The 14,020-nt window shown below is 51.3% G+C and overlaps 1 protein-coding gene across 3 annotated transcripts in view; it reads right to left on the bottom strand.

Annotated features, from left to right (window-relative positions):
- LOC122364334 (nephrin-like) overlaps window positions 1-13,255 on the bottom strand; it is a 58,034-nt gene extending 44,779 nt beyond the window's left edge. For all 3 annotated transcript variants that reach the window (XM_043334609.1, XM_043334611.1, XM_043334608.1), the window contains exon 1: window positions 13,064-13,255. In XM_043334609.1, coding sequence (XP_043190544.1) covers window positions 13,064-13,115 — 52 coding nt within the window. In that variant the 5' untranslated portion in view covers window positions 13,116-13,255. The remainder of the gene's footprint in view (window positions 1-13,063) is intronic.
- Between the last annotated feature and the right edge of the window lie 765 nt (window positions 13,256-14,020).

Below are 14,020 nucleotides of genomic sequence, written 5' to 3'. Positions count from 1 at the left end.
CTATCGATGTCCGCCCGTGCCGCCTAACGTTTGCAAGAAACTAATGCTTGGGGAATGTGATTAATTGGATAGTAATAGATTGGTAAATATTTGATCGCCAATCCCCATTAATGTGCCTAAATGACACGGACACTATTCTCGGGAACCGATTTAATAATTCAGTTCCAACTTCCATTTTTGATCTCCAAGTAACAAGCCTTTTACATAGAACCAGATCAGAGGTACAGTCTGTCTTAAAAGTACCGCGCAAAGTGACGGTGGATCCATCGAGCCTGACTGAGCAAGGGCCTGCTAAATTTGGGTCACCGAAGCAACTGACATCCTTATCCATTCCCTAGGTCAATTGGTCAGTGACTTTTAAATTAAAACAGGCCCTTTCTCGGTCAGGCTTGATGGATCCACCGCCACTTTGCGCGGTACTTTAAAGACAGACTGTACATACTAAGGGGCTCTAGTATAAGGAAAACTTCCTCCGAGCCAGCGGAGGATGACAGGCGAGCTACCACAAACGATCGACGACAGACGACAGACGACAGACGGGTTATCACGGGCAGCGGCACATCCAATCGCCGACCATGGCCCGATTGCACCCCAGGGAGAGACCGGGCCACGCCGAGAGTCGACCTGCGCCGCCGACACGGTCTCTGTGTGTGTTGAGAGACTGGGTCGGGTTGCCTATGGGCTGGAGCGGTCTACGAAAGTGCAGGCGACAGGCTGGGCCAGCTGACGCAGAGCTGACTAAAGGCTACAGTCAGGACTCAGGAACAGTTTGTACGCAGACTGGTGTCTGGGACAGTCTATGCACAGTCTGCAGTCTGGGCCACGGACGGGGCTGCAGGGGCTGCGGGGGCTGCGGGGTCGGGCTGCGGTCGGGCTGCGGGGCTCCGTGCAGCGCGCGGTCGGCACCGCCCGTATGTTTACCAGCTCGGTGGCAGCGCGGCTGTCGCCACCACCTGGCACCGTCCCACACACACAACGCGCCGAGTAAATACCCCCGCCACGCCGCGCCTCCAGCCGGGAGCTGGGAGCCGGGAGCCGGGAGCCGGGAGCAGGGAGCAGCTACAGACCACCGCTCCCATCTCCCTCGCTACACGCAGTCAGGGAGATGTAACGGACAGGCTTTGATGCAACACATGTTAGCCACCTATGCCATCCTCTGAAACAGCCACGACAGGACTGTCACAACAAGGCTCGAACGGGAGCCGTCACTGACAGCCCGGGGTAATGAGCTGTCCCCGTCAGCCAAGAAGAGGACACGGGTGGTCGCATCTCCCCGCGATACCCTATAGATAGCGAGCCCTGATGGAGGTCAGTCCAGGCCATGCTGGAATTTATTGAACGAATTAGAGCCAGCATCTAAATATTCAAATAAAATAGGAGCCACTTCGGTATCCTCTTTCATTTGACCTATGCGTATTCCATTGACTTTAAAGATCAAAGGTCACGGATGAGGTCAGGTGGATGACGTCACCGGTCGCCAGAAGTCGTGCACGACGGTCTCGGCCGCGGCCGCTCTTCAGGGACGACACTGGGACGGGAGTCTCATGTTGTGGGAGAATTTACGACTTAAGCATGGCCTTTGGACGGTGAGTCGGTATTTTCCGAGATGGATGAGAGCGGCGGTCACCGTATATCTCGGAGGCCCAGCTCGCTGATTCCGCCGTGGACCAGGTCAGACACTCTGCGGCCTCTCCTGGCTCCTCAGAACCACTGCGCGGCCTCGGCGCGCCGGACTGGCCATCAACTCATGCGTATGTGCATTTGGTAGGACAGCAGAAATATACGATATGCCTCATATATCACGCCCGTCGGATAGCGGAATTACCGCGAGATTGAAGCATGCATCAAAGGCGTCGTTTTGTCTGCCAGCGTCAGCTTTTGACGAGCTACCGCTGGTGCTATATTGCTGCTGCTGCCGCTGCTGCTGCTGCTGCTGCTGCAACTGCTGCCGCTGCTCCGCCGCCCAGCTCTGTTTGTCTCTCAATGCTAGTGATCGGTAAACACGGCCGGCGAAGCGGCAGCGCGCCGTGCAGATCCGTCGGCGCCGCCGTCGACCCGCTTTCGTCGCCGTCGATGATCGTTGCGGCGCGGCCCGGATCGGCACCAGGTGTGTCGCCAGAGTCGGTAACGATCGACAGGAGATGAGCCGAGCGACGGGGGACCGTGGCACGGGCGGGGGCGGGGGCGGGGTGGGGAGGGCGGTGACAGCGACACGGGGACGGCAGAGGACACCGTCCCGGCCCGGCCCGGCCCTCCGGCCGCCTGTTTTCGGCGGCACGAGGTAATTACGCCGCCTCCCGCTGGCGCTTGGACGCTAACGACGCCAAAACAGCGGCCGCCGAGCCGGGATCAGATGGAGACGTGGCCGGAATTCTCGGCCCAGAGCGGCGGCGCGGTGGTGTGGCGGAGGGGCGCTGACGGGCGCGGCCCGGCCCCACCTGGGACACCCGCCGACGGCCGGCACCTGCGCTCCGCGACACGACGGAAACGTCACCGACGACCGACGTCCGGCAGCTGCCGATCAACGGACGATGCAGAAAAAAGGGGGCGGCTTGTTCACAGTGTTCTGGAATTTTGCTATGCTCAATTTGAATAAAAACGCACTTACGCTGGTCACAAAAAGAGCACTGTTATCAAGATGTTTAGTGTTGGCCATCAGGCGGATATTAATGGTATCTTTCAACGGTCTGATGAACGGCATTTATAATCCCTTATCAGTAATCGGATGACGTCAGATCAAGTTTTTCTCATGGCGCGATTACCGGTGAAACTGTATCCGGGGAACGCTCGCCCGGAGTTGAACGGATCAATCGAATCGTCGGCTCTCGGGGGATAATGGCCCAGGTTATCGGTGCGTACATATTTCGGATGATTCAATCACACGGCCCGGTGCCGGCCAGCGGTACAGCCGGCAGTCAACGGTAATTGGACGGCGCACAAGAGACGCCCGGCGCCGCAGTCACTGCCAGCCACAGCCCACTTCGTTATCATCAAGGTAGCAACGGGAGGTAGCAACGTCCCATGGAGGCCATGGCCGCGAATTTGATAAGCAAAGACCTTTTTGATATTACCTAGACCACCCTACACACAATGCATATCCTTGGCCCGAAACCGAAAACCGGCCGAGATGGAAGCGCCGTCGGGTATGAAAAGCGGCCGTGGCGAGTTTTGTTTATCCATATTCTAAAGGAAGTTTTATGTCATTGTGCTCTAATCCCATTTACTAATGGCTCGTTCATCGGACCGGTTCGCAGAATGTGCCTAGGACACTAAAATCTGCATTGTTCACTGCTGGTCAGTATAGCATGACAGCGTAGCAGCCTCAGTGTATATTGGTCTATCCCAGCGCAGCAGAGGAGCTCAGCACCGGCGGGGCCCGGCTGACCTGTCGCCGCCGACATGAGCCGGTTACAGCGCAGAGGTCAGAGGTCGCCGGTTACAGCCCAGAGGTCAGAGGTCACCGGGATCACCACTGGGTCACGGCTGATCACGAACGGTCGCCGCTCAGCTGATAATGATGATTGGGGCCTTCAGACACGCCGGCCGCTGCGGCTACTCGGCGTCAGGTCACCTCTCGCGGGGACGAAACTACCGGTCACAGGGGTCGCGACTGAGATGTCAGGAGCCCCGCATGAGACATTGTGTGCTGTCGATGATTAGCTGTCGTCATCAGGCAGCTGGACATGAATTCACCGTAATATGAACGATGATTAATGCGTTCATTATGTCATGCCCGTCAATTCCTTGTCATATTGCGATGCAGTAGCGGCAATAAGGCTATCTTATAGAGATGCCCCAAATTTGCAATTTCATTACCCGCCCCGCCCCGCAGCTACCCCTTGCCCAACCACAACTACCCGCAAGCTGATTTTGGCTGAGCCGAACCCGCAAAAAACCCGCAATCTTAAAAACATACTTTTGCAAGAAAAAATACAGCTGAGTCAATGCTATAGCTATATAAACCTTACTTGCTTCATTGCTGTGCAGAAAAAGACAGCCAAACAAATAGTAAGGACTTGAAATTGCTATGCTAAGTCCTCAGGAAGTGCACACTGGATAGTGGAAAATGAATAATGCATCAATACATTTGAAATTCCTTTCTGAAGAGTTCAGTAAAATCTTTCTCTCACCTTACCCTTCAGCATTGGCTGAGGATCAAAATTTCACTCTGGCTCCCTCTCAATATTAGGCCTCTGGAATGATATTGTTATCAAAATGAATGTTGATATAAAAAGATATGCGATTTCCAGTTAAAAATAAATAGTGACACAGTGAATAATGAGTATCCAGTCGATCTACACATAAAACAAATCATGCAAAATCCCAGCAAGAACCAACTATAATAACATATATGGCCTTGCAACTAACCACCAATGAACCACGCATTTCTGGAAACATGCGTCAGAAGCGTCACCAACAGCTGATTGCAAAGAATGTTACAGCGACTAAATTATTGCGGCCGTAGTTAGTCGAACTTGTTGCGAAAACACTGTTGTATAATGTATATTCATGTGCCATTCTGATTAAATTATTTTACACAACAGCTAAAGTTTTACAATTCAGAGGTTAATCACCGGTTTAGAAATAAAGAGACAGTAAATGCTAAATTAAATGTAATGATTTTATAGATGGTCTTGGTAATGCTCTCCGGCTGGTCATCTGTCGGCATTCAAATGATAAGGACGTAAAAAGACAAAAGAAATAAATGCGACCAGCTACGTGGTTTTGTAACATGTATAACTGCTGTTTTGAGGCATTCAAAAACCAAGACAGAAAAACTGATTGAAAATTATTGCGTCATCAATGACAGCTTTCCTTCGCCTCAGAGACCAAAATTGACGCAGTCAAATGCCAATCCTTGTCAGAATGTCGGAAGTGCGCCAGTATTATATTATTGCGTTATGTTTGGGCCGGCCAGTCTATATTTTGATTTTTTGTAAGGGTAATTGGTGTGTTATTTTCGTAATATAGGGTGGAACAGAACATAGAGTAGGATAGGTAATCAATGAATTTGCATCAAATTTTGTTTAACTGATAGCTCTTTTTTTATGCCGACCAGACGCAAATAAAGTAACATGTGGCATTTGCTCTGATTTTCAACATCTCATTTAAGTCTGGGTTCTTCCATAATGTATATCTAGTGCACACTGCACAGTGCACATACATAGACTTCAGTTCAGCTTCCTATAAGTTTGCTTTCAGGGTCTTTTATGTTTTATGGAATGCTTTCATCAGCATTTATTTATGCTTAGTAGTTTATTGCTTGTACCCTGGTTTGGTCATTGCCAGACTGTGGATGCTATTGCTGGTTGTTTTCAGTTTTGCATTTGAAATGTGCTTCTTTGATATATTTTTATATTTGGTTCTGTTTTAAAAGTTGTTTTGATGAATATTGTATTGTTAACCTGAGCAAATGCACTTGGCATTGTGTTTTGCATCTAAAAAAAAAAAAAATATAGGTTCTTAAGTCTGACCGCCAAATACCCGCCACACGACAAGTTTTGCTTCTCGAACCCGCCAAAAACCCTGCGGGTTTTGAAAACCCGCAGAAAGCGGGTTCGCGGGTTCAAAAAGGGCATCTCTACTATCTTAGTATGCTCGATATAGACGGGAGAGACTGGGGCAGGGTCGGGCCTGTGTCAGACTGCGCCGGCGCCGGGGCCGGCACCGGGGCCGGGGCCGAGGCCGGGGACCGGGGACGGGCGGGGGATGGGCACGGGCCGAACCAGGGCGGTCTTCATTCTGCGGTGGCGCCCCGGGCTGCGGTTCGATCAGGCCCGCTCATCTAACCGCCTGTAATTCGGCGTTTTCGGTGAAAACAACAGGCCACACATCTCGCTGGGGGGTGGGGAGGGTGGCACGGTGGGGAGACGGGCCGGTCGGCTGACTGCGGGCCGCATTCCAAGCGGGTGGAGGAGTCGACCCGGCCGACCGCTGCCGCTCGCTCCGTGAAATGTGAGCGGTGGTCGGTCGTACTGTCCGCCTGCCAACCCTCACAGCCGCTGTGACCGATACACACTGTCGGACGGGCTGATGGATGGCTGGGGCTAGGGGAAGGTCGTCACTACGCAGTAAACGTCGAATTTTTTTCTGACTTTGCTCTAGATTTTCAGATTGCTGTATTTTAAATTGTGCTGTTTAATTGAGTCGTCAGAATGTTCAAAGGTCTTCAATGCTTGTGAAGCTGTGCTATTATGAAACTTTTCCACTTAATGTTCAATAACTAATTTATTTATTTTTTAGTTCCTTTGAACTAGATGACCTAATAGCAATGGTAAACGGCAATGATGTTCGTTTGTAAAACGAAATAAGCCTGGGAAAAACGACGGCAAAAAAAAACGCAAAGATGGATGGCAGCACTGTGGCTTGTGATGGCTTGTGACGTAATCAATTGCGCAATACGCATGTATTACCAGAACATTCAAGCGTATCAAAAGTGGGGCTTTTAGACGTGATTCTTTCTACTGAAGGAGAGCCCACCCAGCACGCTGACCGGAACTCTGTCGCCAGGGCTGCCGGCTTTGCTGCGGGCTGTGCCGCGGGCTGTTAGGCGACGTGGCTCGAGGTGCCGGTGTTAGGCGTGGCGGCCCGAGGTGCCGGTGTTAGGCGTGTCAGTGTTTACTGCGCCGGGCCAGGAGCACGCGCAGTCGATCGGGCCAGCCGCCAGGCGCCGGTCCGTGCACATCTCCGCCCACCTCACAGTGGCGCTTTGTCCTCTGCCGGCGGTGCGTCAGTGCAGTCGTGAACCATTTGGCCGGCGGTCAAAACTGCGCACCGGTCATAGATACCGGCGTGGCACGCGGCTGTCCCGGAGACAAATGTAGCCGGCTGTCCGCATGGCGTGGGGAGCTACACAGCCACACAGAAAACACTGACTCTGAATCGCCTCAGCGAAGACTGTGGAGTCTGTCGAGGGGGCTGTACGAGAGATCAGTCTTGAGCAGAAATATCTTAAATCTGACCGAAGCGTGAACGAACAGCACTCCCACCAGCATGTTGATGTCATCAAAGAACTAGTGAGCTGTTCCTGAGGAAGTCTCCATCATGTCAGCATCAAATAGCCGGTAGTGAAAGTCTCCCGGCCCGAGTCTCTTATTCATCCGACAGGACAAAGAGCTGACGGAAGCCTCGTATGATCGACGGGGTCTTCAGTTTCATTATGTGGCACAAAGGTCGCGCAGTGCAGGGCCGCCCCAAGCTCCCACGGTGTGCCGTCTCCCTCCACGTCCCCCTGCCACGTCCCCTCTCCTCCCCTCCCGGGCACATCGCCAGGGGCCAGTGGCCTGGGCACAGCGCGGTCGGCGCTAATGATTTTCCCCGGCAGCGCCGCCGGTGACGAACGAGTGCCTCTCCCCGCACGGTACTTGTACCGGCTAACTACCGCGGACGGCTGCCGCACCGCGCACGCCAGCAGCCGTATAGGTCCCGCCGGGGATTATGTGGCGAGGGAAGCAATATACCGACGACAGCGGCGCCTAGGATAGATGCAATTTTGGCATTAGATTATGCTTACGTAGTAAAACTATAAATAATAGCGGGAACTACCCTCACGCTTTTATTTGTTTGTTTCTGTTATAGCTTTTCTGACGCATTTGTCAATTACCGGTCTGTTACTGTTGTCTTTGTTTCGAATTCTCTGTTCAATCACAATGTGACTTCAATTGCCTTCTTTCTTCTGCAACGAAGTCTCAAAATTACCCTGGTTTGGACGGTTATCATATTCACTGGGAGGGCGCCCATTATTGTCATGACTGGGCGGCTGAGAGCCAATGGAAGCCTGCTGTGCCGCCGAGCTGGCATGCCCTGCGGCACAGCCTACCTCACGCCGACTCGCGTCACAACAGCACGGCAAAGCGGTTACCTGTCGCGAGGCATTGCAGTCTCCCGGGAACCAGAAGTTTATGCCGCCTGGAGTCTGGACCATGGGATATGCAGAGTTTGCTCTGTAGATGCGCCCACTTACAGGAAATAGACGGTTGAATGTTTATTGCTCACAACCGTAGATGGGCCAAAAATATTTATCTGCATATTACCGGTCGCTCATTGACTGCTGGTATTTATTCAAGGCACTTAATTTCCTATGAAAGCTTGGTATTTGTCGTCACTAATGACTACCGACCGACTAACGACAATAAAAATGCTGACCATTGCAAGAATATCGCTGTCAGCACTGGCTGAAAACTATGTATTCATCTGGTAATTATGGGTGATGAGAAAGAAATAACCTTTCATACCAATGCAACAAACATGGATTCCAAAAAAGTTAATCAAAGTCCCAATCCAGCATCATGTAATCCCAAACATAGAATCCTCTAAGCCAAAATCTATAAGCTATTTCAAATTGCTTGCAAGTCTAAAAAAGACATAGAATTGTCATGGTTTTGGATAAATTAGATAAAGGAATGCACAAAACCACAAATAATCTGTAGTACGATTCCAGTTACCACAGCTAACGAGCTACTTCAATGTTGCCGCAAACACCGCAGCCATTATCCACGGGTTTTGCAACACATTTTCACTGTCCTCATTATGAAGTCGATCTTCATAGTCCAATATTGTTATCGCTGCACCCACACACTCCCGAAGTCGACCGGTAGCTGTGGTTACGTGTGGTTCTGTTTACGTAGAACGGCGTGGTTTCGGCGCCGTGCCCTGAATACAGACCCGCCGGACACGGGGTCTGATTCATAACGCCCTTAGTTGGCGATAAGGCCCGCCCGGCGCAGACCAAATTGGCCGCCCAGCAGAGCAGTCGGCGCCACTCGTGACGTCACTATGGCGTCACACAGTGGCACGGCTGGCGGCGTGGCGACGGGACGAGACGAAATGATGGGAGCTGTGTGGTTCGTCCGGATATTTCAGTTTAATATAAAACTGATGATATATGCATTTTATTTTCTCCACGTTTTACTCATTTCCAGCTTAAAATACTTCAGCATCCGGAAAGGCTCTGGTAAAATTTTCGTACTAGGTAAGTGATGAACACTACCAAAGACAAATAAAATCATCGGTAAAAAGTGCACTTAAACAAAGCAATGCTTTCACAGCATCAAGGCGCATTGTCAAAAGATTTGAACGATAAACCGGACCAGCCCCCCGCGCATTTTAAATCTGGTTGGAAAACATGTGGCGCAATTATGTGGGAGAAAATGATGCGGGAAAACAAGACAATGCACAGTCTACTGTTCTCGACTTCTTTCCTCAAATATTAGATGTTGTATGCCTGGCAAGCCCTCAGACGTTTGGCTATGCAAGGTAGATCGCACGCTAACGAAAGAGCAGAGCCTTTCACATTACGCCGTATCATGCAGGATACATCACATTAGCCATTGATCTTTCCAGGGTATTGCTCACGTACAGCGGACACCGATATTGCTATTCAGAAAGAAAGGGAAAGGAATGGAGAGGAGCGACGAGCGGGAGAAAAGGAAGGAATGACGTGCATGAGAAAAAGAGTCGGGGAGGTAGAACGAAAGGAGAGAAGGAGATATATTGCATTTTATCTCTCACTCTCTCTATACTTCTCTCTTTCTCTCCCTCTCCCTCTCTCCCTTTCTCTCCCCCTCTCTTTCCCTCTCTCTCCCTCTCCCTCTCCCTCTCCCTCTCTCTCTCTCTCTCTCCTCTCTCTCCTCTCTCTCTCTCTCTCTCTCTCTCTCTCTCTCTCTCTCTCTCTCTCTCTCTCCCTCTCTCTCTCTCTTTCATTAAGTTTGAACGACTTCTGTGTCGTTATCTGAGATGAATCTCACGTATCGAAGAGCTGAAGGCCTGGATGAGCGGGCCACTCGGGTCTATCACGGTGGGGTAGTTACCGTACTGTATCGGCGCGCAGCCTTACCATTACCTGTGATACGGCTAGCGTGGCCTCACTGCCCCTGGCCACCAGTCGCCCGACGGAATTCACTCAAGAGAGTTTGGGGCGATTGTGAATGTAACATAGCTAGAGAGTATATCGTATATTCGTATATATCGTATATTAGTTCAGACATCACAAATGCAGTAAAGCCCTGGTGATGGTAGTACCTAACTATCGATATTCTATCTACAGCATATGTAAGGCAGGGTGGAACAACTTGAACAGGGCGGGGCAATTCGATAAGGAATAGAGGAGTAGAGGAGAATGTCACCAGAAGACATCGTGAAACAGAAGTAGAAGTGAGGAGGGAGCATGTGGTGGACAGAAAAATCAGTAACTATTCGACCCACAAAGGCAAGAACGAGAGAGTAAACACCCACCCAGGTCCATCAACAGATGGAGTAATTAAGACATTAGGCTCTCTCCAATATTGGTTCATCTAATGCGCGCTCCTTCCGGCACTGTCGTCCAATTCTCGAGCCAACAAGTAGCTTTCCTCTCTTGAGGACGGGTAATTACGGAGGAGGTCTGACGGCGGTTGGGGCCGCTCTTTGACAGAGGGTCGGACGGACAGGGTCGGATGGGCCGCCCGCGGCTGATGACGCGGATCCCTAATGACGACAGCCCACCCCGGGGGTTGCCCAACCTCCTAACCGCCGCCGCCGACAGACAGAGGAAGAGAGGAACGTCATGAGAACTGAAATGATGCGCGAGCACCGAGATGTCGCATGAATGGTTGACATTTAACGTTGAATTACAGTCGCAAAAAACTGAAAGAAATTGTAGATAGAACCTCCAACGCAGTCTGCGTTAGGAAATTTGCTTTGTTGTGTGTTACAGAATAAATGAAATTGGAGACTTAGGGACAAAATGTTTTTTTGCAACCACATGGACTTCATCGTCCATCATTTCCCACCTACATCCTTTGACAAACGGTACACATGTGTACACCCACGCCCATAAGATCGCCCTCTAATCGCCGGGCGGCGGTGTCTTCCTTGCCGCGCCCTCGCTCGCCCCGCTCCGCCCATGGCTCGCCTCCATTGTGGTCGAGCCGATGTGTCGCGGTGCGACCTCCCGCGCAGGAACCGTTCACGGGGTGACACTCAGTGTGTGCGGCCGACACCGATGGCCGGACCGTCTCATTATGTGGTATTGTGTCCGCACCGGGCGGCCCCGTCGGCCTCACACCTCACACCGGTAATGTGACGGTCGGACGCCATCCCGCGGTGTCCCGGCTCGCCGCGCTCCGCGCCAGTCTCTCACAGTCCGACTGTAGTCGACTCAGCTAGCCGACTGGAGTTCTCCGCCGGCCGACCGCCTCCACCAAGAGGGCAATCTGCGTACGGGTTCCATTGTCACCGGTACGGACGTTAGCCGGCCGACCCTGGGCGCCACCCCGGTGGCCGTGCGCATCGGTAAAAACACGGCGACAAAAACGGTGATTTACGCGGCCGCCCGCCTTTCGGCCGCACCGCCGCGACAACTGCTCTCGGGGAGGTAGTCGGGGTGATCCTCCCGGTGGGGATAAGCTCACTTGCCCACACACCCACACTTGGGAGGAGTGTGACAAGGGATGAGTGACGTGTGGTGATAGCCGCGTGACGCGTGACGATGACCGTAACAGAAAAGGGTCCCGGCTAGGGCAGTATACCGTGGGATTCAGGTTTTATTGAATGTGAACATCTCAGATTCCCATGGCCAGTCCTTTGAAATTACGTGTCATCAAATCTTAGCATTCGAATTCGGAAACGAGCATAACTCGAGATGGGGCTGGCTAAGGCCTAACAAGACGCTTTTATAAGCCTTTTTTGGGAGGAACTAGTTTGAATCCGGTGTCGGTGAAGCTGCACACCGCATTTAGCTGTTTCCCGCTGATCACTAGCTGAGCTGCAGGATTAGTGCAACCGGTAGGGTATCAGACGGGAAAGCGATACCAATTAGACGTGTAATCCACGCTTGTAATCGGCTACATTGGCCAGTCGTACATAGGCGTCACTCTGCGGGACCCGCGGCAGGTCGGACCGCGGACGGTCCGCCCTGCACCCGTGTCGGAAGAGTCACGACCGACAATCAACACAGCTGCAAACGTGTCGAGCACGCGCCTCTCACGAGACCGGACTCAGGTCGACGCTGTCGGAATGCTGTTCGTTTGCCATATCTGATCAAAGTCTCACTTGTCCAATCAATTTTGGGTGCCGAAAAAAGCCGGTAAGTTGGTATTGGCATCGGCTGACCTGTTATTGTGAAAGAAATGTCAAACCAAATGAAGCGACTTGTTGCTATCGAGTGCCGCGCCGCGCAAAAAGACAAATGACTTCGAAGATTTATGTGTAGCCAACAGTGAGAGTTGGCTCCAACGATGCTTGTCCAAACAATCAACTGCTATTTGAGCACGTATTACTGGTGAAAAACAAGCGGGAGGCTTGTCTCTTGCGCAGCTCAAATATCGTGCAATAGAAAAACATTCACGACTAACGTGTCGATGTTCATACTTAATTAAAGGAAAGTATCGAACAAGGCTTTTCTGCTATCTCGATCCTAATCTCAGCACAGCATATAGAAGCACTCGTTAAGTCGCCAGCAATCGCAATCTTAATCGGCTTTAGACGCATCGTTGTAATAGCTCTTATAATAAATTGATGTGTTTTCAGCTTCGTTTTAACAGAGTGAAAACATTCAAAACTGCAATGTTTAGATCGGTGGCCGTCATTTCGGACTTGTTCTCAGTTCTATATAAACTGACTTCAAAGCGGAAGGCTTATTAAAGAGACTAATTGCAAGGAAATGTGTGATGACAATGAAATAAAAGAACAGCTTCTAAAATATTCTATTCAACTTCTAAATGAGTGTATTTTAACCGGGATGTGTGTATTAAGCACCGTCGTTTAATACACTCATTCCGGTTAGTTAGGCATGACAGATCCAAGAGAGATTGGCGTGACCGCTACTGCAATACATAAACGGGAAAGAATAGTTAGGTAGCAAAAGAATCTTACCAAGAATAAACTACAGATTGTAAAAACGTCACAACCCAGCGGCACTCCGTGTCTAATTGCCATGCTAGATGTTAGTTTAAATGATAAGTCGTATTTCCCAAACATAGTACTCCGCTTCTTGAATCCCAAACGGTACCACACCATACTACCAGTCCCTGCAGCATGCTCTGAGGACAATCGTATCTCAATCCCGTTCTTCACGGGCACTCACCTGAAACGACGACCATCCAGAGGACAAACGCGTGCACAGCCGGCGGCTGCATCCTCCATAGGACAGAGCTCCTCCTCTGGTGTTGGGAAGCCTCGCTGGCCGGTTGCAGTGCGAGAAGCACGATCTAAACCACAGGTCACGAGAGACAGCAGCGTGGCCACCCCTAGACACCGACCCCACACGACTGTCCGCCTCTGCCGCCGCCGCGCCGACCGGCGACCGCCACTGGTTAGAATCGGGCCGATAGATGGCAGGCCAGTCTGCCGTGGCGTGTAGGTACTGGGGACTGGGGAGGTCGGCGCAATTACCTGGCTGCGGAGAGGATTGATAATTGCCCCGGCATGGATGGTTTGCCAGCGATGCCAGACATTTTCCCAGATAAAAGCCGCCGTGGCGGAGGCCGCCCCGCTCTGGTTACTCGCTCACGGAATGCGACGGAGGCCTAATCAACTCATAACGGATTCGACACACATGGGTGGATCATCTGTGGTATAATTGGCCCGGCCTTTCTCTTTCTGAAGGAATTTCAAAGCTAACTCTCTGATGGTGAAGAGATGGAGCTTCTCTCACGCCTGGTTACAATAGCGTAAAACAAACCACCTACCTATATTTACATGTGTCTGGATGCATAAAAACTACCGAACTAAAGTCGTGCATGCCCAGGAAAAACGCATACCTAAGTGGAACGGCTATGCTAGCCCTAGAACGCCTAGGGGGGGGGGTATCAACCCCCCCCCCCCCGAGGTTTTTCTTAGCTACACGCCGAACCGTTTCAGATAGCCTGCTCAACTTTTCAGTTACCCTTTGGGGCATCTTTTGCGCAACTTTTGGTAATTTTTTTGTCAAGGTCATGTCAGGTCACGGAGTTATGACGTCATAAAGGGAACAACCTCCGGCCAGATTTACGCTAAATTGGAGATTGCTTCACATTGGTATAAATGCCGACTGACCTGACGC

Source organism: Amphibalanus amphitrite, unplaced genomic scaffold (genome assembly GCF_019059575.1).
Source record: "Amphibalanus amphitrite isolate SeventyFive unplaced genomic scaffold, NRLGWU_Aamphi_draft 000669F_arrow, whole genome shotgun sequence".
Classification (NCBI taxonomy): Eukaryota; Metazoa; Arthropoda; class Thecostraca; order Balanomorpha; family Balanidae; genus Amphibalanus; species Amphibalanus amphitrite.
This window is presented reverse-complemented; position numbering and strand designations above follow the sequence as displayed.